The 25,611-nt window shown below is 39.8% G+C and overlaps 3 protein-coding genes across 3 annotated transcripts; all 3 read right to left on the reverse strand.

The window, feature by feature from the left end:
- Positions 1-6,690: 6,690 nt before the first annotated feature.
- On the reverse strand, positions 6,691-8,678 carry LOC135555937 (ferritin, middle subunit-like). Its single transcript, XM_064988754.1, has 4 exons — positions 8,347-8,678; positions 7,828-7,974; positions 7,469-7,594; positions 6,691-7,051 (listed from the first exon to the last, which is right to left on the reverse strand). Exons 1-4 carry the CDS (start codon positions 8,446-8,448, stop codon positions 6,896-6,898), a joined length of 531 nt encoding a protein of 176 aa, XP_064844826.1. The 5' UTR covers positions 8,449-8,678; the 3' UTR covers positions 6,691-6,895.
- A 5,108-nt stretch (positions 8,679-13,786) lies between these two features.
- On the reverse strand, positions 13,787-15,773 carry LOC135555939 (ferritin, middle subunit-like). The gene is made up of 4 exons (XM_064988756.1): positions 15,442-15,773; positions 14,924-15,070; positions 14,565-14,690; positions 13,787-14,147 (listed from the first exon to the last, which is right to left on the reverse strand). Exons 1-4 carry the CDS (start codon positions 15,541-15,543, stop codon positions 13,992-13,994), a joined length of 531 nt encoding a protein of 176 aa, XP_064844828.1. The 5' UTR covers positions 15,544-15,773; the 3' UTR covers positions 13,787-13,991.
- A 5,117-nt stretch (positions 15,774-20,890) lies between these two features.
- LOC135555940 (ferritin, middle subunit-like) lies at positions 20,891-22,877 on the reverse strand. The gene is made up of 4 exons (XM_064988757.1): positions 22,546-22,877; positions 22,028-22,174; positions 21,669-21,794; positions 20,891-21,251 (listed from the first exon to the last, which is right to left on the reverse strand). Exons 1-4 carry the CDS (start codon positions 22,645-22,647, stop codon positions 21,096-21,098), a joined length of 531 nt encoding a protein of 176 aa, XP_064844829.1. The 5' UTR covers positions 22,648-22,877; the 3' UTR covers positions 20,891-21,095.
- Between the last annotated feature and the right edge of the window lie 2,734 nt (positions 22,878-25,611).

The following is a 25,611-nucleotide window of genomic DNA, read 5'->3' on the forward strand; positions in this document are numbered from 1 at the left end:
AAATCATGTCCAGTCCTAATAGGCTGAAGATTCTGTTATGAATAAAAGCATTGTGTTGGTCTAACCTGGAGACAGAGATTCTAATTGCTTTGGACCTTTTAGACTAATTTTATTACTCCAAAATGAATGAAAATAAAATTATGCTGACACCATCTAAAATATAATTTTACTTTGTAGAAATGATCTCAATACCATATCAGTCCATATTATCAGGCAGGTGTGTTATTTAGCAATAAGCATTGATAACCTGTTGCATGGGGTTGCCCATTTACATTTACCCCAGTGTGCTAATCATTATCTAGATCATGAACTCAAAACATTATTTTGTTGCTAGCAACATGGGCTATTGCTGACTTGATTGTCCTTAACTTTCCACTGGTACTCAGCCAAGGATGTATAAACACTGAATAATGTAAGCCTATCTGTTACAACAGAATTATGTTACTGCCTACCATGCTATGTTGTTGTCTCTTTATGCAGTGTTGTGTTTTTCGTTGTGATGTGTGTTTTGTCAAATATTTCTATTCACTAAAGCCCCCGTCCCTGCCGGAGACCTTTTGCCTTTTGGTAGACCGTCATTGTAAATAAGAATTTGTTCCAAACTGACTTGACTAGTCAAATAAAGGTTAAATAAAAATATAAATAAAATAAATTTAGCCCTCTGGGGGCGATGACCATTTTTGAATTAGTTGTTCAGAACAGTACCGTGTCCGTTGAATTCAATGCTGCCCACTGTTCCGTCTTACAGAACGAAACCATAGTTAATGCTAATACTTGGCAATATCAGGGTGAGATTGACCAATAGAAGCTCACTATTGCTGTATACATATATGCCCTATAACGCCTAAACCAAGCTGTTTCTAAAAACTCAGGTTTTAAAATAGTGCAGTTCACTTATTTTTAAGAGCAGAAATAAATGTAAGAGTAATGGGAAGCTGGGATCTTCCTCTTAACTGTGACCATCAAAGCTGCTTTCAAAGAGTGTTTCTCCCCTTATTGCATTAAGGAATTTTGTGAAACGACTGCACACAAGGGTCTCAGGTGGTATTTGTAGGATTTGGGATGTCAATTTGTATCCCTCCATATCGTATGATACAGTGCATTTAGAAAACATTCAAAGTCAAAACAGGTTTTCAGACATTTTTGCAAAAATGAGAAATACTTTATTTACATAAGTATAAAGAGCCTTTGCTATGAGACTCTAAATTGAGTTCAGGTGCATCCTGTTTCCATTGATCATCCTTGAGATATTTCTACAACTTGATTGGGAGTCCACCTGTGGTACATTCAATAGATTGGACGTGATTTGGAAAGGCACACACACCTGTCTATATAAGGTCCCACAGTTGCCAGTGCATGTCAGAGCAAAAAAAAACAAGCCATGAGGTCCAAAGAATTGTTTGTCGAGCTTCGAGACAGGATTTTGTTGAGGCACAGATCTAGGGAAGTGTACCAAAAAATGTCTCCAGCATTGAAGGTCCCCAAGAACACAGTGGCCACCATCATTCAAAAATGGAACCCTAACCCTAACTGAGCAATCGGAAAAGATGGGCTTTGGTTCAGGAGGTGACCAAGAACCCGACGATCACTCTGACAGAGCTCTCGAGTTCCTCTGTGTAGACGGGGGAACCTTCCAGAAGTACAACCATCTCTCCAGCACGCCACCAATCAGGCCTTAATGATAGAGTGGCCAGATTGAAGACACTCCTCAGTAAAAGGCACATGACAGCACACTTGGATTTTACCAAAAGGCATCTAAAGACTCTCAGACCATGAGAAATAAGATTCTCTCGTCTGATGAAACCAAGATTGAACTCTTTGCTCTTTTTGTATTTATTTTTTATTTATTGAATATTCAAAACATTTCAGTGAAGCCGCTCAATAACTACATCATACCAGTCATCCAACATTCCCAATCGGAGCAACACACAGAAGCATAAAGGATCAATGACCTGCTCAAGGGCATGTTGACCGATCTACCACCAGGCCAAAAAACGTTAACCCGAACCCTCCAAGATCCCTCCCCCCCCCCACAGTTCCCCAATAGCTGTCCCTCAAACATTCCCCCCCCCCAGGAAGAAAAAATAATTAATTCCAATGCACCAACAACCAAGAGAATGAACTAAAGAGAAAAAAGGAGAAGACAGAAGAACAGCCAACAACAATGCAAAAAAATATATACAAAATTAATGTAAAAGAAAGGACTTCAAGGACAACTAAAATCATAACAGCAATGGCAACTGTATATGTTTGTGTGCATGTCTGGCACTCTTACATGTATGTGTGTGTTCTTGTTTGTGTTGATTTGAATGAGAGTGTGTGTATATGCATGTGAACAAACACCTGCACAGCATCAGCCTCAGGCAAACCGGCATTAGTTGTAAAACACTGCCACTTAGTGTCATTCAAATGTACTGAATGCCTGAATGACACGTGTCACGTCTGGAGCAAACCTGGCACCGTCCCTACGGTGAATCATGGTGATGGCAGCATCATGCTGTGGGGATGTTTTTCAGTGGCAGGGACTTGGAGACTAGTAAGGATCGAGGGAAAGATGAATGGAGAAAAGTACAGAGAGATCCTTGATGATAACCTGCTCTAGAGCATTCAGGACCTCAGACTGGGGCAAAGATTCACCTTCCAAAAGGACAATGACCCTAAGCACACAGCCAAGACAACGCAGGAGTAGCTTCGGGACAAGTCTCTGAACGTCCTTGAGTGGCCCAGCCAGAGCCCGAACATGAACCTGATCGAACATCTCTGGAGAGACCTGGAAATAGCTGTGTAGCTCCCCATCCAACCTGAAAAAGCTTGAGAGGATCTGCAGAGAAGAAAGGGACAAATACAGCTGTGTGAAACTTGTACCCAAGACCCCCCGAGGCTGTAATCCCTGCCAAAGGCTCTTCAACAAAGTTCTGAGTAAAGGGTCTGAATACTTATGTAAATGTGACATTTCCAGATTTTTTTTCATAATAGAGATTTTAAAAAATGTCTGAAAGCCTGTTTTTTCTGTGTCATTATGGGATATTGTGTGTAGACTGATGAGGGGGAAAAATATATAAATCAGTTTTAGAACAAGGCTTTAACGTCACAAAATGTGGAAAAAGTCAATGGGTCTGAATACTTTCTGAATGCACTGTATATGAATGACCATTAAGGCCAGATCGTTCTTCAAGATGTTCAGACATTCATAGGTGACCAGCAGGGTCAAATAATAATCACAGTGGTTATAGAGGATGCAACAGGTCAGAACTTCAGGAGTAAATGTCATTTGGCTTTTCATAGCTGAGCATTCAAAGGTTGAGAGGTCGATGGAGACCGAGGAGAACCGAAACGGCAGGTCCTGGGATAAGGTAGCGTGTCTGGTGAACAGGTCAGGGTTCCATAGCTGCAGGCAGAACAACAGAAACTGGAGCAGCAGCAGGTGGACCAGGTGGACTGGGGAGTCTTCAGGCCAGGTAGTTCTGATGCATGCTTAGGCTTAGGCACAATGGGGGGGTGGTTGGCAATCCAGGTGAAGCTGGTTGAGAGAATGCCAAGAGTGTGCAAAGTTCTCATCAAGGCAAAGCATGGCTACTTTGAAGAATCTCAAATATATTTTGATTTGTTTAACTCTTTTTTGGTTACTACATGTGATGTTGAAAATTATTTGAAGATAAGTCTGTTAATTCATAGATATTTTGCAAAATAAAGCCATGTTTCAATTCATGTCAGCGGAACCGGAAGCGAGACAACTAGCTTCACTGACTCTTTCTATGTGTTAATAGTAGAAGTGTCATAATACCTGTATAACCTAGCCGTCAAACAGGGTGATGGTTCCAATCATTTTTCCACCAATCATCTTTCCCATAGAAGATTTTAGAAACACTTCAATTAAGGGCTGTGTTTCATGAACGCTTATCTTGGCGTGAGGTTTTGATAAACATGTAAATCTCTCTCGGACAAGGTGACTTTTATCAATAGACTCACTGAATAAATGTGTTTGGCACTGGATAAAGATGAAACGATCTCATGCTGCTACCCAAAGCCAAGGGATACTGAAGTTCCTGAACAGGTTTGTTAGCCAGTTTGTTAGTCCAGTAATGTTTGTTGGCATATTATTTTATTTCCAATTCTGGTGGTTATTTACAAATGTTTGTGGTGCAAATTTCACTGTCTTTAAAATAAAAAAACCTAAAAAAACACATTTGTTCACCCATAACACATGGATGGCTAATGCAGAAAGAATGAATTGATGGATTCCAGCTAACACAACCTGAACTTTCACATACACAGAGACAGGCAGATGTCATGGCATCAGTCTTTTTGACTAGTTTGTGCATAGTGACACCTACTGACATGAACTGGTAAAGCAAGTTTGGTTAGAATAGAGTGGAATAAAATGAATGACATTCAATAAAATCTGCGTCCTGAAAAGGGGGATATTATTTAATGAAAATGTTGAAAGTAGTTAATTTAATGAATGTAATATATGGATTTTACAGGCAATCAGTTCCTATAGTGAGCCCCACTGAACAAACCTCTGGTGGACCAGATGGAGACCAGGACAACAATAGGTTCGGGCTTTCATGACTTGAGCATTCAAAAAAAGTTATTACAAGGTCTACTGTCTTAATTGTAACTATGCCTTACATAAATCTAGAAAGAATCATTTTAGAAGAGCACTGTAATCAGATGAACAAATAATAGGTTTTATGTCATAAAATTTAAATTGTTGTGCATCCTCAGCCCTGAAGGGAAGCGAAAGTCATTCCATTACCAAAGAATAGCAAAGCACACTTTATTGGCTCAAACAGCTGACCAATCAGGTTGTTACCAACCGTTTGTAAACTTTAGAAAAAAAATTGTGATTGACCAGATACAATGCTATTTCACAGTAAATAAATTAACAGATTTACAGTACACTTACAGGGAAGGGCATTCAACATGTACGCACTTACACAAATTACTGATGATTGGCTGAGAGAAATTGATAGATTGTGGGAGATGTTTTGTTAGGGCTCCCGAGTGGCGCAGCAGTCTAAGGCACTGCATCTCAGTACAAGGTGTCACTACAGTCCTTGATTCAAGTCCAGGCGGTAGTACATCCAGCCGTGATTGGGAGTCCCATAGGCCGGCGCACAGTTGGCCCATCGTCGTCCGTCATTGTCAATAAGAATGTTCCTGACTTGCCTAGTTAAATAATTAAAAATACAGAAACAAAAATAACACTATAGCTTTTCACAATATTGATCATAATCTGCTGCTGAAAAAAAAAGCGTATGTGTTATGGCTTTACGTCCCCTGCTATATTGTAGATCTGGAGTTACATGTCTAACAGAAAACAGATGGTGTTCTTTAATGGAAGACCTCCAACATAATCTAGGTAGAGTCAGGCATTACCCAGAGCAGCTGTCTAGGTCCCTTGAACTTTTTCAATCTTTACTAATGACCTGCCACAACGCTGAGTGAAGCCTGTGTGTCTATGTATGTTGATGAACCAAAACAAAATCCTAAACCTCAACAAAATCTTGTAATGAATAATGTGGAAATGTAACAAGTTGAGACTAAACTTTTGTCATGGTCAAAACATATTGATACAACCGGTAGCTAAGATGGGGATAGTGTCTGTCCAGCCCAGTAAAAGCACTGCTCTTCCTTCTTAACAACACTATCAACAAGAAGTTCACAGGCCATTTATTGGCTCAAACAGCTGACCAATCAGGTTGGCCCAGAATTACCTTAAATGTACCAGTAGCTAACAATATTACTTCTCAGCTCAAAGTAAAAAAATTTTTGTGATTGACCAGATAGGAAATGCTATTTCACAGTAAATAACCTTTTGGTTACAGCTCTAATTTTCAGTACTACGTGTATTTGTGAGAAGTATTGACATGTTGGAAGGTTTAAACATTCAGACACCAATGTCAATACTTCTTGGTTGTAAATGTTGGTGGCAGTTGTGAAAAGAACTTGAAATATCAAAAATGCCATTGTTGATTTGACACGTTCTCATTTAACCTGGATGGTCTATTTACCCACTATTAACTCAGTTACTATTTGGACACCAAAATGTGAAGCAATATTTTCTCAGTTTAAAGTATTAAAGGTAATTTGGACACCGTGCCTGTTAATTACCAAAATGGTAGACTTCAGTAATTTTGGTAAATTATCCTTCTTTGCAACCATGTGACAGCGCCAATAAGCCCCGTATAGTGAATGAGAGGATTGTAGATTTACTATTGAGTATTCAGTTCAGAGTTTGTTGTAGGGGAACTAGTGTGCATTACCAACTGAAATTAACAAAAGGAGTGAAGATTGAGTGTCCCAGTAAGAGCCAAACGTCATCATTAGAGATATACACCACAACTAGCTAACAGATTTACCCAGCAGGAACGCAAGGGTTTCATTGACCTGTTGGCCATTTTATAAACTTGGGATACACAGAGTGAAGGTCAACAGCAACTGTAGTTACCCATTTCACTCCTATGGACCTAGAGTTGACAGTTGGGTCCTTAATTGACATGGCACTACCACAAGATGCGGTAAAGGACACCCTCTGGTCAGACGTAACATCCTTTTTAAACATCTCCTATTGTTATGACCCTCAGCCACTAGTAGGTCTACAAGTGTCAGTATTTATCACTGGTATGAAGATGCTCAGTAAGACAGAGCAAAGAACCCGAATAGACTGGATCATTACTACAGGTCAACACTTGTGATATTTTTTATTGTTTTACAAGATGCCTTGCCTCAAATACAATAGTGTTGTCAACAGAAACAATGTTACAGCTGTGTTGCACTGCACCAGTTTAACACTCTCCCCTCCCTATAAATGCAAAGCCAGTAGGATCTATCAGAGAAGCCAGGAGTCCTGGTCTGAGGCTGGAGGCTGTAGCCTGGGGATGGAAGTGGTTTAGCTCTGGCCTCGCAGGGTGTGCTTGTCAAACAGGTACTCTGCCATCTTGTTTTTGCCAGCATCCATCTTGGTGAGGTTGGTGATGTGGTCACCCAGCTTCTTAATGGCCTCCACCTGCTCATTCAGGTAATGGGTCTCCAGAAAGTCACACAGCTAAAGAGGGAAAACACAGGTCAGACAAGAGAATGACTACAGACCATTGTAGATACAGTAACACAAGAGCCTGGTGGTAATGGCATAAGTGCAGATATAACTAGGCAAGTCAGTTAAAAACAAATTATTTACAAGAACATCCTAATGCGGAATAGTGGGTTAACTACCTTGTTCAGGGGCAGAACAGATTTTTAGCTTGTCAGCCAGAGGATTCGATCCAGCAACCTTTTGGTTACTGGACCAACGCTCTAACCGCTAGGCAACCTGCCTCCCCTTATGCATTAGCTGCATAGTATGCATCTGGACTATTGTGTACTTGCAAAGCAGCAAGTCACACAATCCTGTGTCATTAGTTATTATCTCCTGGGACAGTAACTGTATTCTGTGATACATACATGTGGTTTCACCATAACTTACATGGGGGTCAACCTTGTCAGAGGCAATCTTGTGCAGGTCCAGCAGGGCCTGGTTCACATTCTTCTCCAGCTGCAGAGCACATTGCATGGCCTCCAGCCCATTGCCCCACTCATCACGTTCTGGCTTCTACACAGGACAGAGTGAACACAGGAGGGTTAGGGACTACTAGCAGACGTTAAGGTCAGGATAAAGTGAACAGAGTTACACTCCTCACACGCAGTTCAGTGGTTAGAGGCAGTATGTTCAGGACTACAGGTTCTCTAGATCAACTTAACGCTGGAGACACTGTCCTCCATGGAGTAAAAACAATTTCTATCCGTCTACGATGTAAAATGTGTTTCCTATGCTCAAGGGCTCACCTTGATGTCCTGGAGTAAAATGCGTCCACCTCGCTTGTTCTGGAAGGAGAGTTGCTTGTCCGCGTGCTCCCGCTCCTCGTCGCTGTTCTCCTTGAAGAAATGCGCGAAGCCAGGCAGAGCCACATCGTCACGGGAGAAATAGAAAGCCTGGGTGGATAACCATAAAACATTGTAGTAAGAAGAAAAAAAATGCCAAACATGACTCGGCATCCTGTTCATGTTGTGGCAACTAAACTTGATATAGGCATGAATAAATCTAGTCTGTAGTCTACTTGGTAACCTGACAATTAACCCGTCATGGAGTTGTTACGCGCTCTGTCCAAGGTAGGATAGATTCCCGGCTTCATTTGGATGTTATACCTACCTGGAGGCCATTAATAGCCAAGCCAAGTATAACTCAAATGTGTACTTAACGGAGTTTCTTGGCTACAGAAAAGTCAGGTGAAAAGTGGAATTTAGGCGCAGGCATAATAATAAACAGGTAGATCAACAAAACGGTCATCTTGGTAGACTCCTTACCATTGAAGTGTAGGTGTAGGAGGCAAACATCTCCAAATTGATCATCCGGTTGATGGCAGCTTCGCAATCGTGGTGATAGTTCTGGCGGATCTGAGACTCCATTTTGGCAGATTTTCTTTAATATCTAAAGTAACGGTACAAAAAAAGGGTTTATTCGACTATCTTGCTATAATAGTTCAAGTAAGTGTTATGTTATCAATCCGAAATATTCTATAATGCGGGACGAAGGCAGAGGAGTTCCGTTCAATCACTGTTGAAGCAAGAACTTCTTCATGCGTCTTCTCAGACTTGTGAACTGGAAGGATCCTTGTTCGCTCTATTTATTGTTCCAACCCGAATGCGTCAGTGAAATCCACCCTCACAAAGCGTAGCCAATCACCTTTAGAATTTCAACAGGAACTTGGCGGATCATTTGATGACGATCCCACTCCTCAGGAGTGAATGTAACATTGTGTGTTCTCATGAATTCTTGAATACTCATGAATTCTTGTATACTTATGCTCTTATGTCAGAAGATTTTGGAATGAGTTAGACGATTTTATCTTAAAGAGAAGACTATTAATGTTAATCTGAGACACTATACATTACGTTTTATTTTGATCCAAATGATATGGATCCTGATTTAACTTTCATTGTTCATTTGTTTATCTTTAATGGAAGATTCTTTATCCATAAAATGAAGTGGGCAAAGAACAAACCCCTCTTCACATTATTTAAGATAGAATTTAAGTATTATTTTGAAAATATCAGTAAATGTAAAAACAAAAAAGCAATATAAGAGACTCATATCTCCCTCACTATCTTTAAACACCAACTGTCAGAGCAGGTGACAGATCATTGAACCTGTACATAACCCATCTGTAAGTAGCCCATCCAACTACCTCATCCCCATATTGTTACTTATTTTTTTGCTCCTTTGCACCTCAGTATCTCTAATTCCACATTCTTCTTCTGCAAATCTATCACTCCAGTGTTTTATTGCTGAATTGTAATCACTTCGCCACTACGGCCAATGTATTGCCCTACCTCCCTAATCTTACCTCATTTGCACACACTGTGTATATATATATATATCTATATATTTTTTTATTTTTTTCTGTTGCGTTATTGACTGTATGTTTGTTTATTCCATGTGTAACTCTGTGTTATTGTTTGTGTCGCACTGCTTTGCTTTATCTTGACCAGGTCACAATTGTAAATGAGAACTTTTTCTCAACTGGCCTACCTGGTTAAATAAAGGTTAAGTAAAAACATTAAATAAAAAATGTTTAACTAATTGAAAAGGAATCTTGATATGTAATACGCCTGTCTGTTAGGTTTATGTACTCTTCTTTGTGTATTTTTTTGTATTGTTGTGCTCATAATAATTAATAAATATATATATAAAAATGACTATCCCACTCATACACTGAAGCAAAGATAATTTATTATATTGACAAGAGAGCCGAGTGACCACAATGGAAATGCATGTGCTCAATGATTGAAGACAGGAACAGGTGGGGACCATTCGAGCTAATGAGAGGGCAGGTACGAGTGTGAACAACACGCACAACTAAAAGTCGTTTTTCTCATAGTTGCCGAAATGCCACGTGCATCCACATATATCAGTACATTTGTAAAAGCTTAAACATTACGAAACTTCTATTCAATCAAAATCCTCAAGTAATTAGAAAATAAAACGGGATTATCTCACGCTGAAAGATTTTGGGCAAAGTAAAAGCTCTCGCCTTGACGGCTTCATCTTGGTCTGTTATTTAAAAAAAAACAACTTTTTATTAAAAAGTTAAATTCTATTGGTAACACCTAAAGCCATAGTATCAGGCAAAAACAATATGCTTCAGTGCAGGTCTAACTACAGCAGTTATTGTTGAAAAAAGGTCTGTGTTTGTTGTATCCTTTGAAGAAAATAGGAAGAATTTGAACATTCAATCTAATATTAGGCTAATTTAGAAATAGTCTACATCAACATTTGATTTAGGATATAAAAGGAATTGAACTTTGAGACGCAGTTCTGTAAACTTCTGTTTCATTCTCTAAGAGCACATGTTTCAATAGCATATGTAGCTTAATTGATGCAAGACCTAGTTTCAAATACAGTGGGGCAAAAAAGTATTCAGTCAGCCACCAATTGTGCAAGTTCTCCCACTTAAAAAGATGAGAGAGGCCTGTAATTGTCATCATAGGTACACTTCAACTATGAAAGACAAAATAAGGGAAAAAAATCCAGAAAATCACATTGTAGGATTTTTAATGAATTTATTTGCAAATTATGGTGGAAAATAAGTATTTGGTCACCTACAAACAACCAAGATTTCTTTCTCTCACAGACCTGTAACTTCTTCTTTAAGAGGCTCCTCTGTCCTCCACTCGTTACCTGTATTAATGGCACCTGTTTGAACTTGTTATCAGTATAAAAGACACCTGTCCACAACCTCAAACAGTCACACTCCAAACTCCACTATGGCCAAGACCAAAGAGCTGTCAAATGACACCAGAAACAAAATTGTTGACCTTCACCAGGCTGGGAAGACTGAATCTGCAATAGGTAAGCAGCTTGGTTTGAAGAAAATGACTGAGGCAGACAGCGGACGGAATTTGCCCTCTCTTCAACCTAAGCCTACAGGAAAGTGTGCATCCTCAGCCCTGAAGGGAAGCAAAAGTCATTCCATTACCCAAGAATAGCAAAGCACACTTTATTGGCTCAAACAGCTGACCAATCAGGTTGTTACCAACCGTTAGTAAACTTTAGAAAAAAATTGTGATTGACCAGATACAATGCTATTTCACAGTAATAAATTAACAACAGATTTTCAGTACGCTTACAGGGAAGGGCATTCAACATGTACGCACTTACACAAATTACTTATGATTGGCTGAGAGAAATTGATAATTAAAAGATTGTGGGAGATGTTTTGTTAGACTGCTGCGCCACTCGGGAGCCCTAAGGCACTGCATCTCAGTACAAGGTGTCACTACAGTCCTTGATTCAAGTCCAGGCTGTATTACATCCAGCCGTGATTGGGAGTCCCATAGGCCGGCGCACAATTGGCCCATCGTCGTCCGGGGTAGTCCGTCATTGTCAATAAGACTTTGTTCTTAACTGACTTGCCTAGTTTAATAAAGATTAAAAATACAGAAACATAAAATAAAACACTATAGCATTTCACAATATTTATCATAATCTGCTGCTGTAAAAAGCGTATGTGTTATGGCTTTACGTCCCCTGCTATATTGTGGATCTGGAGTTACATGTCTAACAGAAAACAGATGGTGTTCTTTAATGGAAGCCTCCAACATAATCTAGGTAGAGTCAGGCATTACCCAGAGCAGCTGTCTAGGTCCCTTACTTTTTCAATCTTTACTAATGACTTGCCACTGGCGCTGAGTGAAGCCTGTGTGTCTATGTATGTTGATGAACTAAAACACTAAATCCTAAACCTCAACAAAATCTTGTAATGAATAATGTGGAAATGTAACAAGTTGAGACTAAACTTTTGTCATGGTCAAAACATATTGATACAACGGTAGCTAAGATGGGGATAGGTCTGTCCATAATAAAGCACTGCTCTGCCTTCTTAACAACACTATCAACAAGATAGGTTCTACAGGCCATTGTTTTGTCGCACCTGGACTACTGTCCAGTCGTGTGGTCAGGTGCCACAAAAAAGGACTTAGGAAAATTACAATTGGCCCAGAATTGGACAGCACGGTTCACCCTTAAATGTACACAGTGAGCTAACAATATTATTCATGTAAATCTCTCATGGCTCAAAGTAGAGGAGAGATTTTTTACCTTTATTTTACTAGGCAAGTCAGTTAAGAACAAATTCTTATTTTCAATGACGGCCTAGGAAAAGTGGGTTAACTGCCTGTTCAGGGGCAGAACAACAGATTTTGTACCTTGTCAGCTCAGGGATTTCAACTTGCAACCTTTTGGTTACTAGTCCAATGCTCTAACCACTAGGCTACCCTTCATCACTACGTGTATTTGTGAGAAGTATTGACATGTTGAATGCACCGAGCTGTCAGTTTAAACTACTCGCACACAACTCAGACACCAATGCATACCCCACAAGACATGCCACCAGGTCACTTCACAGTCCCCACATCCAGAACAGACTATGGGAGGTGCACAGTACCACATAGAGCCATGACATGTCAACTATTCCACATCAAGTATCTCATGCAAGCAGTAAAATAAGACTTTAAAAAATAGATAATACAACTTATGGGACAGCAGGGACTGAGAAGAGACACATCGGCACAGACACGATAACATATGCGACACACACACACACACATGGATTTTGTGTGGTAGTGGCCTGAGGGTAAACCCTTAATGTGGTGTGAAATCTGTTTTGTAATGTATAGAACTGCCTTTTTTTTGCTGGACCCCATTTAGAGTAAATGCTGCCTTGACAACAGCTAAATGGGATCCATAACTAATACCAATGTTGGTCAATTAAGGAATATGCTATTTAATCAATGTCATCTTGTGGCTTTTTTGGGAGTGTCAGGTTATCACAAATCTCTGGCCCTCTGTGTGGCCTTAGCACGGGTAAAATATATTTTGAAATAGAATGACTTAGCTGCAAAACATTACCCTAAATATAAACCAACTCAGTGAACAACATCACCATATATTTTAATGTACTCTATTTTACCATGTCAATACTTCTTGGTTGTAAATGTTGGTGGCAGTTGTGAAAAGAACTTGAAATATCAAAAATGCCATTGTTGATTTGACACCGTTCTCATTTAACCTGATGGTCTACCCACTATTAACTCAGTTACTATTTGGACACCAAAATGTGAAGCAATATTTTCTCAGTTTAAAGTATTAAAGGTAAGCGTGCCTGTTAATTACCAAAATGGTAGACTTCAGTAATTTTGGTAAATTATCCTTCTTTGCAACCATGTGACAGCGCCAATAAGCCCCGTATAGTGAATGAGAGGATTGTAGATTTACTATTGAGTATTCAGTTCAGAGTTTGTTGTAGGGGAACTAGTGTGCATTACCAACTGAAATTAACAAAAGGAGTGAAGATTGAGTGTCCCAGTAAGAGCCAAACGTCATCATTAGAGATATACACCACAACTAGCTAACAGATTTACCCAGCAGGAACGCAAGGGTTTCATTGACCTGTTGGCCATTTTATAAACTTGGGATACACAGAGTGAAGGTCAACAGCAACTGTAGTTACCCATTTCACTCCTATGGACCTAGAGTTGACAGTTGGGTCCTTAATTGACATGGCACTACCACAAGATGCGGTAAAGGACACCCTCTGGTCAGACGTAACATCCTTTTTAAACATCTCCTATTGTTATGACCCTCAGCCACTAGTAGGTCTACAAGTGTCAGTATTTATCACTGGTATGAAGATGCTCAGTAAGACAGAGCAAAGAACCCGAATAGACTGGATCATTACTACAGGTCAACACTTGTGATATTTTTTATTGTTTTACAAGATGCCTTGCCTCAAATACAATAGTGTTGTCAACAGAAACAATGTTACAGCTGTGTTGCACTGCACCAGTTTAACACTCTCCCCTCCCTATAAATGCAAAGCCAGTAGGATCTATCAGAGAAGCCAGGAGTCCTGGTCTGAGGCTGGAGGCTGTAGCCTGGGGATGGAAGTGGTTTAGCTCTGGCCTCGCAGGGTGTGCTTGTCAAACAGGTACTCTGCCATCTTGTTTTTGCCAGCATCCATCTTGGTGAGGTTGGTGATGTGGTCACCCAGCTTCTTAATGGCCTCCACCTGCTCATTCAGGTAATGGGTCTCCAGAAAGTCACACAGCTAAAGAGGGAAAACACAGGTCAGACAAGAGAATGACTACAGACCATTGTAGATACAGTAACACAAGAGCCTGGTGGTAATGGCATAAGTGCAGATATAACTAGGCAAGTCAGTTAAAAACAAATTATTTACAAGAACATCCTAATGCGGAATAGTGGGTTAACTACCTTGTTCAGGGGCAGAACAGATTTTTAGCTTGTCAGCCAGAGGATTCGATCCAGCAACCTTTTGGTTACTGGACCAACGCTCTAACCGCTAGGCAACCTGCCTCCCCTTATGCATTAGCTGCATAGTATGCATCTGGACTATTGTGTACTTGCAAAGCAGCAAGTCACACAATCCTGTGTCATTAGTTATTATCTCCTGGGACAGTAACTGTATTCTGTGATACATACATGTGGTTTCACCATAACTTACATGGGGGTCAACCTTGTCAGAGGCCATCTTGTGCAGGTCCAGCAGGGCCTGGTTCACATTCTTCTCCAGCTGCAGAGCACATTGCATGGCCTCCAGCCCATTGCCCCACTCATCACGTTCTGGCTTCTACACAGGACAGAGTGAACACAGGAGGGTTAGGGACTACTAGCAGACGTTAAGGTCAGGATAAAGTGAACAGAGTTACACTCCTCACACGCAGTTCAGTGGTTAGAGGCAGTATGTTCAGGACTACAGGTTCTCTAGATCAACTTAACGCTGGAGACACTGTCCTCCATGGAGTAAAAACAATTTCTATCCGTCTACGATGTAAAATGTGTTTCCTATGCTCAAGGGCTCACCTTGATGTCCTGGAGTAAAATGCGTCCACCTCGCTTGTTCTGGAAGGAGAGTTGCTTGTCCGCGTGCTCCCGCTCCTCGTCGCTGTTCTCCTTGAAGAAATGCGCGAAGCCAGGCAGAGCCACATCGTCACGGGAGAAATAGAAAGCCTGGGTGGATAACCATAAAACATTGTAGTAAGAAGAAAAAAATGCCAAACATGACTCGGCATCCTGTTCATGTTGTGGCAACTAAACTTGATATAGGCATGAATAAATCTAGTCTGTAGTCTACTTGGTAACCTGACAATTAACCCGTCATGGAGTTGTTACGCGCTCTGTCCAAGGTAGGATAGATTCCCGGCTTCATTTGGATGTTATACCTACCTGGAGGCCATTAATAGCCAAGCCAAGTATAACTCAAATGTGTACTTAACGGAGTTTCTTGGCTACAGAAAAGTCAGGTGAAAAGTGGAATTTAGGCGCAGGCATAATAATAAACAGGTAGATCAACAAAACGGTCATCTTGGTAGACTCCTTACCATTGAAGTGTAGGTGTAGGAGGCAAACATCTCCAAATTGATCATCCGGTTGATGGCAGCTTCGCAATCGTGGTGATAGTTCTGGCGGATCTGAGACTCCATTTTGGCAGATTTTCTTTAATATCTAAAGTAACGGTACAAAAAAAGGGTTTATTCGACTATCTTGCTATAATAGTTCAAGTAAGTGTTATGTTATCAATCCGAAATATTCTATAATGCGGGACGAAGGCAGAGGAGTTCCGTTCAATCACTGTTGAAGCAAGAACTTCTTCATGCGTCTTCTCAGACTTGTGAACTGGAAGGATCCTTGTTCGCTCTATTTATTGTTCCAACCCGAATGCGTCAGTGAAATCCACCCTCACAAAGCGTAGCCAATCACCTTTAGAATTTCAACAGGAACTTGGCGGATCATTTGATGACGATCCCACTCCTCAGGAGTGAATGTAACATTGTGTGTTCTCATGAATTCTTGAATACTCATGAATTCTTGTATACTTATGCTCTTATGTCAGAAGATTTTGGAATGAGTTAGACGATTTTATCTTAAAGAGAAGACTATTAATGTTAATCTGAGACACTATACATTACGTTTTATTTTGATCCAAATGATATGGATCCTGATTTAACTTTCATTGTTCATTTGTTTATCTTTAATGGAAGATTCTTTATCCATAAAATGAAGTGGGCAAAGAACAAACCCCTCTTCACATTATTTAAGATAGAATTTAAGTATTATTTTGAAAATATCAGTAAATGTAAAAACAAAAAAGCAATATAAGAGACTCATATCTCCCTCACTATCTTTAAACACCAACTGTCAGAGCAGGTGACAGATCATTGAACCTGTACATAACCCATCTGTAAGTAGCCCATCCAACTACCTCATCCCCATATTGTTACTTATTTTTTTGCTCCTTTGCACCTCAGTATCTCTAATTCCACATTCTTCTTCTGCAAATCTATCACTCCAGTGTTTTATTGCTGAATTGTAATCACTTCGCCACTACGGCCAATGTATTGCCCTACCTCCCTAATCTTACCTCATTTGCACACACTGTGTATATATATATATATATATATATATCTATATATATTTTTTATTTTTTTCTGTTGCGTTATTGACTGTATGTTTGTTTATTCCATGTGTAACTCTGTGTTATTGTTTGTGTCGCACTGCTTTGCTTTATCTTGACCAGGTCACAATTGTAAATGAGAACTTTTTCTCAACTGGCCTACCTGGTTAAATAAAGGTTAAGTAAAAACATTAAATAAAAAATGTTTAACTAATTGAAAAGGAATCTTGATATGTAATACGCCTGTCTGTTAGGTTTATGTACTCTTCTTTGTGTATTTTTTGTATTGTTGTGCTCATAATAATTAATAAATATATATATAAAAATGACTATCCCACTCATACACTGAAGCAAAGATAATTTATTATATTGACAAGAGAGCCGAGTGACCACAATGGAAATGCATGTGCTCAATGATTGAAGACAGGAACAGGTGGGGACCATTCGAGCTAATGAGAGGGCAGGTACGAGTGTGAACAACACGCACAACTAAAAGTCGTTTTTCTCATAGTTGCCGAAATGCCACGTGCATCCACATATATCAGTACATTTGTAAAAGCTTAAACATTACGAAACTTCTATTCAATCAAAATCCTCAAGTAATTAGAAAATAAAACGGGATTATCTCACGCTGAAAGATTTTGGGCAAAGTAAAAGCTCTCGCCTTGACGGCTTCATCTTGGTCTGTTATTTAAAAAAAACAACTTTTTATTAAAAAGTTAAATTCTATTGGTAACACCTAAAGCCATAGTATCAGGCAAAAACAATATGCTTCAGTGCAGGTCTAACTACAGCAGTTATTGTTGAAAAAGGTCTGTGTTTGTTGTATCCTTTGAAGAAAATAGGAAGAATTTGAACATTCAATCTAATATTAGGCTAATTTAGAAATAGTCTACATCAACATTTGATTTAGGATATAAAAGGAATTGAACTTTGAGACGCAGTTCTGTAAACTTCTGTTTCATTCTCTAAGAGCACATGTTTCAATAGCATATGTAGCTTAATTGATGCAAGACCTAGTTTCAAATACAGTGGGGCAAAAAAGTATTCAGTCAGCCACCAATTGTGCAAGTTCTCCCACTTAAAAAGATGAGAGAGGCCTGTAATTGTCATCATAGGTACACTTCAACTATGAAAGACAAAATAAGGGAAAAAATCCAGAAAATCACATTGTAGGATTTTTAATGAATTTATTTGCAAATTATGGTGGAAAATAAGTATTTGGTCACCTACAAACAACCAAGATTTCTTTCTCTCACAGACCTGTAACTTCTTCTTTAAGAGGCTCCTCTGTCCTCCACTCGTTACCTGTATTAATGGCACCTGTTTGAACTTGTTATCAGTATAAAAGACACCTGTCCACAACCTCAAACAGTCACACTCCAAACTCCACTATGGCCAAGACCAAAGAGCTGTCAAATGACACCAGAAACAAAATTGTTGACCTTCACCAGGCTGGGAAGACTGAATCTGCAATAGGTAAGCAGCTTGGTTTGAAGAAAATGACTGAGGCAGACAGCGGACGGAATTTGCCCTCTCTTCAACCTAAGCCTACAGGAAAGTGTGCATCCTCAGCCCTGAAGGGAAGCAAAAGTCATTCCATTACCCAAGAATAGCAAAGCACACTTTATTGGCTCAAACAGCTGACCAATCAGGTTGTTACCAACCGTTAGTAAACTTTAGAAAAAAATTGTGATTGACCAGATACAATGCTATTTCACAGTAATAAATTAACAACAGATTTTCAGTACGCTTACAGGGAAGGGCATTCAACATGTACGCACTTACACAAATTACTTATGATTGGCTGAGAGAAATTGATAATTAAAAGATTGTGGGAGATGTTTTGTTAGACTGCTGCGCCACTCGGGAGCCCTAAGGCACTGCATCTCAGTACAAGGTGTCACTACAGTCCTTGATTCAAGTCCAGGCTGTATTACATCCAGCCGTGATTGGGAGTCCCATAGGCCGGCGCACAATTGGCCCATCGTCGTCCGGGGTAGTCCGTCATTGTCAATAAGACTTTGTTCTTAACTGACTTGCCTAGTTTAATAAAGATTAAAAATACAGAAACATAAAATAAAACACTATAGCATTTCACAATATTTATCATAATCTGCTGCTGTAAAAAGCGTATGTGTTATGGCTTTACGTCCCCTGCTATATTGTGGATCTGGAGTTACATGTCTAACAGAAAACAGATGGTGTTCTTTAATGGAAGCCTCCAACATAATCTAGGTAGAGTCAGGCATTACCCAGAGCAGCTGTCTAGGTCCCTTACTTTTTCAATCTTTACTAATGACTTGCCACTGGCGCTGAGTGAAGCCTGTGTGTCTATGTATGTTGATGAACTAAAACACTAAATCCTAAACCTCAACAAAATCTTGTAATGAATAATGTGGAAATGTAACAAGTTGAGACTAAACTTTTGTCATGGTCAAAACATATTGATACAACGGTAGCTAAGATGGGGATAGGTCTGTCCATAATAAAGCACTGCTCTGCCTTCTTAACAACACTATCAACAAGATAGGTTCTACAGGCCATTGTTTTGTCGCACCTGGACTACTGTCCAGTCGTGTGGTCAGGTGCCACAAAAAAGGACTTAGGAAAATTACAATTGGCCCAGAATTGGACAGCACGGTTCACCCTTAAATGTACACAGTGAGCTAACAATATTATTCATGTAAATCTCTCATGGCTCAAAGTAGAGGAGAGATTTTTTACCTTTATTTTACTAGGCAAGTCAGTTAAGAACAAATTCTTATTTTCAATGACGGCCTAGGAAAAGTGGGTTAACTGCCTGTTCAGGGGCAGAACAACAGATTTTGTACCTTGTCAGCTCAGGGATTTCAACTTGCAACCTTTTGGTTACTAGTCCAATGCTCTAACCACTAGGCTACCCTTCATCACTACGTGTATTTGTGAGAAGTATTGACATGTTGAATGCACCGAGCTGTCAGTTTAAACTACTCGCACACAACTCAGACACCAATGCATACCCCACAAGACATGCCACCAGGTCACTTCACAGTCCCCACATCCAGAACAGACTATGGGAGGTGCACAGTACCACATAGAGCCATGACATGTCAACTATTCCACATCAAGTATCTCATGCAAGCAGTAAAATAAGACTTTAAAAAATAGATAATACAACTTATGGGACAGCAGGGACTGAGAAGAGACACATCGGCACAGACACGATAACATATGCGACACACACACACACACACATGGATTTTGTGTGGTAGTGGCCTGAGGGTAAACCCTTAATGTGGTGTGAAATCTGTTTTGTAATGTATAGAACTGCCTTTTTTTTGCTGGACCCCATTTAGAGTAAATGCTGCCTTGACAACAGCTAAATGGGATCCATAACTAATACCAATGTTGGTCAATTAAGGAATATGCTATTTAATCAATGTCATCTTGTGGCTTTTTTGGGAGTGTCAGGTTATCACAAATCTCTGGCCCTCTGTGTGGCCTTAGCACGGGTAAAATATATTTTGAAATAGAATGACTTAGCTGCAAAACATTACCCTAAATATAAACCAACTCAGTGAACAACATCACCATATATTTTAATGTACTCTATTTTACCATGTCAATACTTCTTGGTTGTAAATGTTGGTGGCAGTTGTGAAAAGAACTTGAAATATCAAAAATGCCATTGTTGATTTGACACCGTTCTCATTTAACCTGATGGTCTACCCACTATTAACTCAGTTACTATTTGGACACCAAAATGTGAAGCAATATTTTCTCAGTTTAAAGTATTAAAGGTAAGCGTGCCTGTTAATTACCAAAATGGTAGACTTCAGTAATTTTGGTAAATTATCCTTCTTTGCAACCATGTGACAGCGCCAATAAGCCCCGTATAGTGAATGAGAGGATTGTAGATTTACTATTGAGTATTCAGTTCAGAGTTTGTTGTAGGGGAACTAGTGTGCATTACCAACTGAAATTAACAAAAGGAGTGAAGATTGAGTGTCCCAGTAAGAGCCAAACGTCATCATTAGAGATATACACCACAACTAGCTAACAGATTTACCCAGCAGGAACGCAAGGGTTTCATTGACCTGTTGGCCATTTTATAAACTTGGGATACACAGAGTGAAGGTCAACAGCAACTGTAGTTACCCATTTCACTCCTATGGACCTAGAGTTGACAGTTGGGTCCTTAATTGACATGGCACTACCACAAGATGCGGTAAAGGACACCCTCTGGTCAGACGTAACATCCTTTTTAAACATCTCCTATTGTTATGACCCTCAGCCACTAGTAGGTCTACAAGTGTCAGTATTTATCACTGGTATGAAGATGCTCAGTAAGACAGAGCAAAGAACCCGAATAGACTGGATCATTACTACAGGTCAACACTTGTGATATTTTTTATTGTTTTACAAGATGCCTTGCCTCAAATACAATAGTGTTGTCAACAGAAACAATGTTACAGCTGTGTTGCACTGCACCAGTTTAACACTCTCCCCTCCCTATAAATGCAAAGCCAGTAGGATCTATCAGAGAAGCCAGGAGTCCTGGTCTGAGGCTGGAGGCTGTAGCCTGGGGATGGAAGTGGTTTAGCTCTGGCCTCGCAGGGTGTGCTTGTCAAACAGGTACTCTGCCATCTTGTTTTTGCCAGCATCCATCTTGGTGAGGTTGGTGATGTGGTCACCCAGCTTCTTAATGGCCTCCACCTGCTCATTCAGGTAATGGGTCTCCAGAAAGTCACACAGCTAAAGAGGGAAAACACAGGTCAGACAAGAGAATGACTACAGACCATTGTAGATACAGTAACACAAGAGCCTGGTGGTAATGGCATAAGTGCAGATATAACTAGGCAAGTCAGTTAAAAACAAATTATTTACAAGAACATCCTAATGCGGAATAGTGGGTTAACTACCTTGTTCAGGGGCAGAACAGATTTTTAGCTTGTCAGCCAGAGGATTCGATCCAGCAACCTTTTGGTTACTGGACCAACGCTCTAACCGCTAGGCAACCTGCCTCCCCTTATGCATTAGCTGCATAGTATGCATCTGGACTATTGTGTACTTGCAAAGCAGCAAGTCACACAATCCTGTGTCATTAGTTATTATCTCCTGGGACAGTAACTGTATTCTGTGATACATACATGTGGTTTCACCATAACTTACATGGGGGTCAACCTTGTCAGAGGCCATCTTGTGCAGGTCCAGCAGGGCCTGGTTCACATTCTTCTCCAGCTGCAGAGCACATTGCATGGCCTCCAGCCCATTGCCCCACTCATCACGTTCTGGCTTCTACACAGGACAGAGTGAACACAGGAGGGTTAGGGACTACTAGCAGACGTTAAGGTCAGGATAAAGTGAACAGAGTTACACTCCTCACACGCACTTCAGTGGTTAGAGGCAGTATGTTCAGGACTACAGGTTCTCTAGATCAACTTAACGCTGGAGACACTGTCCTCCATGGAGTAAAAACAATTTCTATCCGTCTACGATGTAAAATGTGTTTCCTATGCTCAAGGGCTCACCTTGATGTCCTGGAGTAAAATGCGTCCACCTCGCTTGTTCTGGAAGGAGAGTTGCTTGTCCGCGTGCTCCCGCTCCTCGTCGCTGTTCTCCTTGAAGAAATGCGCGAAGCCAGGCAGAGCCACATCGTCACGGGAGAAATAGAAAGCCTGGGTGGATAACCATAAAACATTGTAGTAAGAAGAAAAAAATGCCAAACATGACTCGGCATCCTGTTCATGTTGTGGCAACTAAACTTGATATAGGCATGAATAAATCTAGTCTGTAGTCTACTTGGTAACCTGACAATTAACCCGTCATGGAGTTGTTACGCGCTCTGTCCAAGGTAGGATAGATTCCCGGCTTCATTTGGATGTTATACCTACCTGGAGGCCATTAATAGCCAAGCCAAGTATAACTCAAATGTGTACTTAACGGAGTTTCTTGGCTACAGAAAAGTCAGGTGAAAAGTGGAATTTAGGCGCAGGCATAATAATAAACAGGTAGATCAACAAAACGGTCATCTTGGTAGACTCCTTACCATTGAAGTGTAGGTGTAGGAGGCAAACATCTCCAAATTGATCATCCGGTTGATGGCAGCTTCGCAATCGTGGTGATAGTTCTGGCGGATCTGAGACTCCATTTTGGCAGATTTTCTTTAATATCTAAAGTAACGGTACAAAAAAAGGGTTTATTCGACTATCTTGCTATAATAGTTCAAGTAAGTGTTATGTTATCAATCCGAAATATTCTATAATGCGGGACGAAGGCAGAGGAGTTCCGTTCAATCACTGTTGAAGCAAGAACTTCTTCATGCGTCTTCTCAGACTTGTGAACTGGAAGGATCCTTGTTCGCTCTATTTATTGTTCCAACCCGAATGCGTCAGTGAAATCCACCCTCACAAAGCGTAGCCAATCACCTTTAGAATTTCAACAGGAACTTGGCGGATCATTTGATGACGATCCCACTCCTCAGGAGTGAATGTAACATTGTGTGTTCTCATGAATTCTTGAATACTCATGAATTCTTGTATACTTATGCTCTTATGTCAGAAGATTTTGGAATGAGTTAGACGATTTTATCTTAAAGAGAAGACTATTAATGTTAATCTGAGACACTATACATTACGTTTTATTTTGATCCAAATGATATGGATCCTGATTTAACTTTCATTGTTCATTTGTTTATCTTTAATGGAAGATTCTTTATCCATAAAATGAAGTGGGCAAAGAACAAACCCCTCTTCACATTATTTAAGATAGAATTTAAGTATTATTTTGAAAATATCAGTAAATGTAAAAACAAAAAAGCAATATAAGAGACTCATATCTCCCTCACTATCTTTAAACACCAACTGTCAGAGCAGGTGACAGATCATTGAACCTGTACATAACCCATCTGTAAGTAGCCCATCCAACTACCTCATCCCCATATTGTTACTTATTTTTTTGCTCCTTTGCACCTCAGTATCTCTAATTCCACATTCTTCTTCTGCAAATCTATCACTCCAGTGTTTTATTGCTGAATTGTAATCACTTCGCCACTACGGCCAATGTATTGCCCTACCTCCCTAATCTTACCTCATTTGCACACACTGTGTATATATATATATATATATATATATCTATATATATTTTTTATTTTTTTCTGTTGCGTTATTGACTGTATGTTTGTTTATTCCATGTGTAACTCTGTGTTATTGTTTGTGTCGCACTGCTTTGCTTTATCTTGACCAGGTCACAATTGTAAATGAGAACTTTTTCTCAACTGGCCTACCTGGTTAAATAAAGGTTAAGTAAAAACATTAAATAAAAAATGTTTAACTAATTGAAAAGGAATCTTGATATGTAATACGCCTGTCTGTTAGGTTTATGTACTCTTCTTTGTGTATTTTTTGTATTGTTGTGCTCATAATAATTAATAAATATATATATAAAAATGACTATCCCACTCATACACTGAAGCAAAGATAATTTATTATATTGACAAGAGAGCCGAGTGACCACAATGGAAATGCATGTGCTCAATGATTGAAGACAGGAACAGGTGGGGACCATTCGAGCTAATGAGAGGGCAGGTACGAGTGTGAACAACACGCACAACTAAAAGTCGTTTTTCTCATAGTTGCCGAAATGCCACGTGCATCCACATATATCAGTACATTTGTAAAAGCTTAAACATTACGAAACTTCTATTCAATCAAAATCCTCAAGTAATTAGAAAATAAAACGGGATTATCTCACGCTGAAAGATTTTGGGCAAAGTAAAAGCTCTCGCCTTGACGGCTTCATCTTGGTCTGTTATTTAAAAAAAAAAAACTTTTTATTAAAAAGTTAAATTCTATTGGTAACACCTAAAGCCATAGTATCAGGCAAAAACAATATGCTTCAGTGCAGGTCTAACTACAGCAGTTATTGTTGAAAAAGGTCTGTGTTTGTTGTATCCTTTGAAGAAAATAGGAAGAATTTGAACATTCAATCTAATATTAGGCTAATTTAGAAATAGTCTACATCAACATTTGATTTAGGATATAAAAGGAATTGAACTTTGAGACGCAGTTCTGTAAACTTCTGTTTCATTCTCTAAGAGCACATGTTTCAATAGCATATGTAGCTTAATTGATGCAAGACCTAGTTTCAAATACAGTGGGGCAAAAAAGTATTCAGTCAGCCACCAATTGTGCAAGTTCTCCCACTTAAAAAGATGAGAGAGGCCTGTAATTGTCATCATAGGTACACTTCAACTATGAAAGACAAAATAAGGGAAAAAAATCCAGAAAATCACATTGTAGGATTTTTAATGAATTTATTTGCAAATTATGGTGGAAAATAAGTATTTGGTCACCTACAAACAACCAAGATTTCTTTCTCTCACAGACCTGTAACTTCTTCTTTAAGAGGCTCCTCTGTCCTCCACTCGTTACCTGTATTAATGGCACCTGTTTGAACTTGTTATCAGTATAAAAGACACCTGTCCACAACCTCAAACAGTCACACTCCAAACTCCACTATGGCCAAGACCAAAGAGCTGTCAAATGACACCAGAAACAAAATTGTTGACCTTCACCAGGCTGGGAAGACTGAATCTGCAATAGGTAAGCAGCTTGGTTTGAAGAAAATGACTGAGGCAGACAGCGGACGGAATTTGCCCTCTCTTCAACCTAAGCCTACAGGAAAGTGTGCATCCTCAGCCCTGAAGGGAAGCAAAAGTCATTCCATTACCCAAGAATAGCAAAGCACACTTTATTGGCTCAAACAGCTGACCAATCAGGTTGTTACCAACCGTTAGTAAACTTTAGAAAAAAATTGTGATTGACCAGATACAATGCTATTTCACAGTAATAAATTAACAACAGATTTTCAGTACGCTTACAGGGAAGGGCATTCAACATGTACGCACTTACACAAATTACTTATGATTGGCTGAGAGAAATTGATAATTAAAAGATTGTGGGAGATGTTTTGTTAGACTGCTGCGCCACTCGGGAGCCCTAAGGCACTGCATCTCAGTACAAGGTGTCACTACAGTCCTTGATTCAAGTCCAGGCTGTATTACATCCAGCAGTGATTGGGAGTCCCATAGGCCGGCGCACAATTGGCCCATCGT

Source organism: Oncorhynchus masou, chromosome 15, assembly GCF_036934945.1.
Source record: "Oncorhynchus masou masou isolate Uvic2021 chromosome 15, UVic_Omas_1.1, whole genome shotgun sequence".
NCBI lineage: Eukaryota > Metazoa > Chordata > Actinopteri > Salmoniformes > Salmonidae > Oncorhynchus > Oncorhynchus masou.

Bases quoted from the DNA above. Each gene is read 5' to 3' on its own strand.
- LOC135555940 (XM_064988757.1), bottom strand. From the start codon at position 22,647: ATGGAGTCTCAGATCCGCCAGAACTATCACCACGATTGCGAAGCTGCC. The intron at 22,175-22,545 runs GTAAGGAGTCTA...TTATCCACCCAG, and splicing joins CCTACACCTACACTTCAATG to GCTTTCTATTTCTCCCGTGA. The intron at 21,795-22,027 runs GTGAGCCCTTGA...TGTCCTGTGTAG, and splicing joins TTTTACTCCAGGACATCAAG to AAGCCAGAACGTGATGAGTG.
- LOC135555939 (XM_064988756.1), bottom strand. From the start codon at position 15,543: ATGGAGTCTCAGATCCGCCAGAACTATCACCACGATTGCGAAGCTGCC. The intron at 14,691-14,923 runs GTGAGCCCTTGA...TGTCCTGTGTAG, and splicing joins TTTTACTCCAGGACATCAAG to AAGCCAGAACGTGATGAGTG. The intron at 14,148-14,564 runs GTAAGTTATGGT...TTCCCTCTTTAG, and splicing joins CTGACAAGGTTGACCCCCAT to CTGTGTGACTTTCTGGAGAC.
- LOC135555937 (XM_064988754.1), bottom strand. From the start codon at position 8,448: ATGGAGTCTCAGATCCGCCAGAACTATCACCACGATTGCGAAGCTGCC. The intron at 7,975-8,346 runs GTAAGGAGTCTA...TTATCCACCCAG, and splicing joins CCTACACCTACACTTCAATG to GCTTTCTATTTCTCCCGTGA. The intron at 7,595-7,827 runs GTGAGCCCTTGA...TGTCCTGTGTAG, and splicing joins TTTTACTCCAGGACATCAAG to AAGCCAGAACGTGATGAGTG.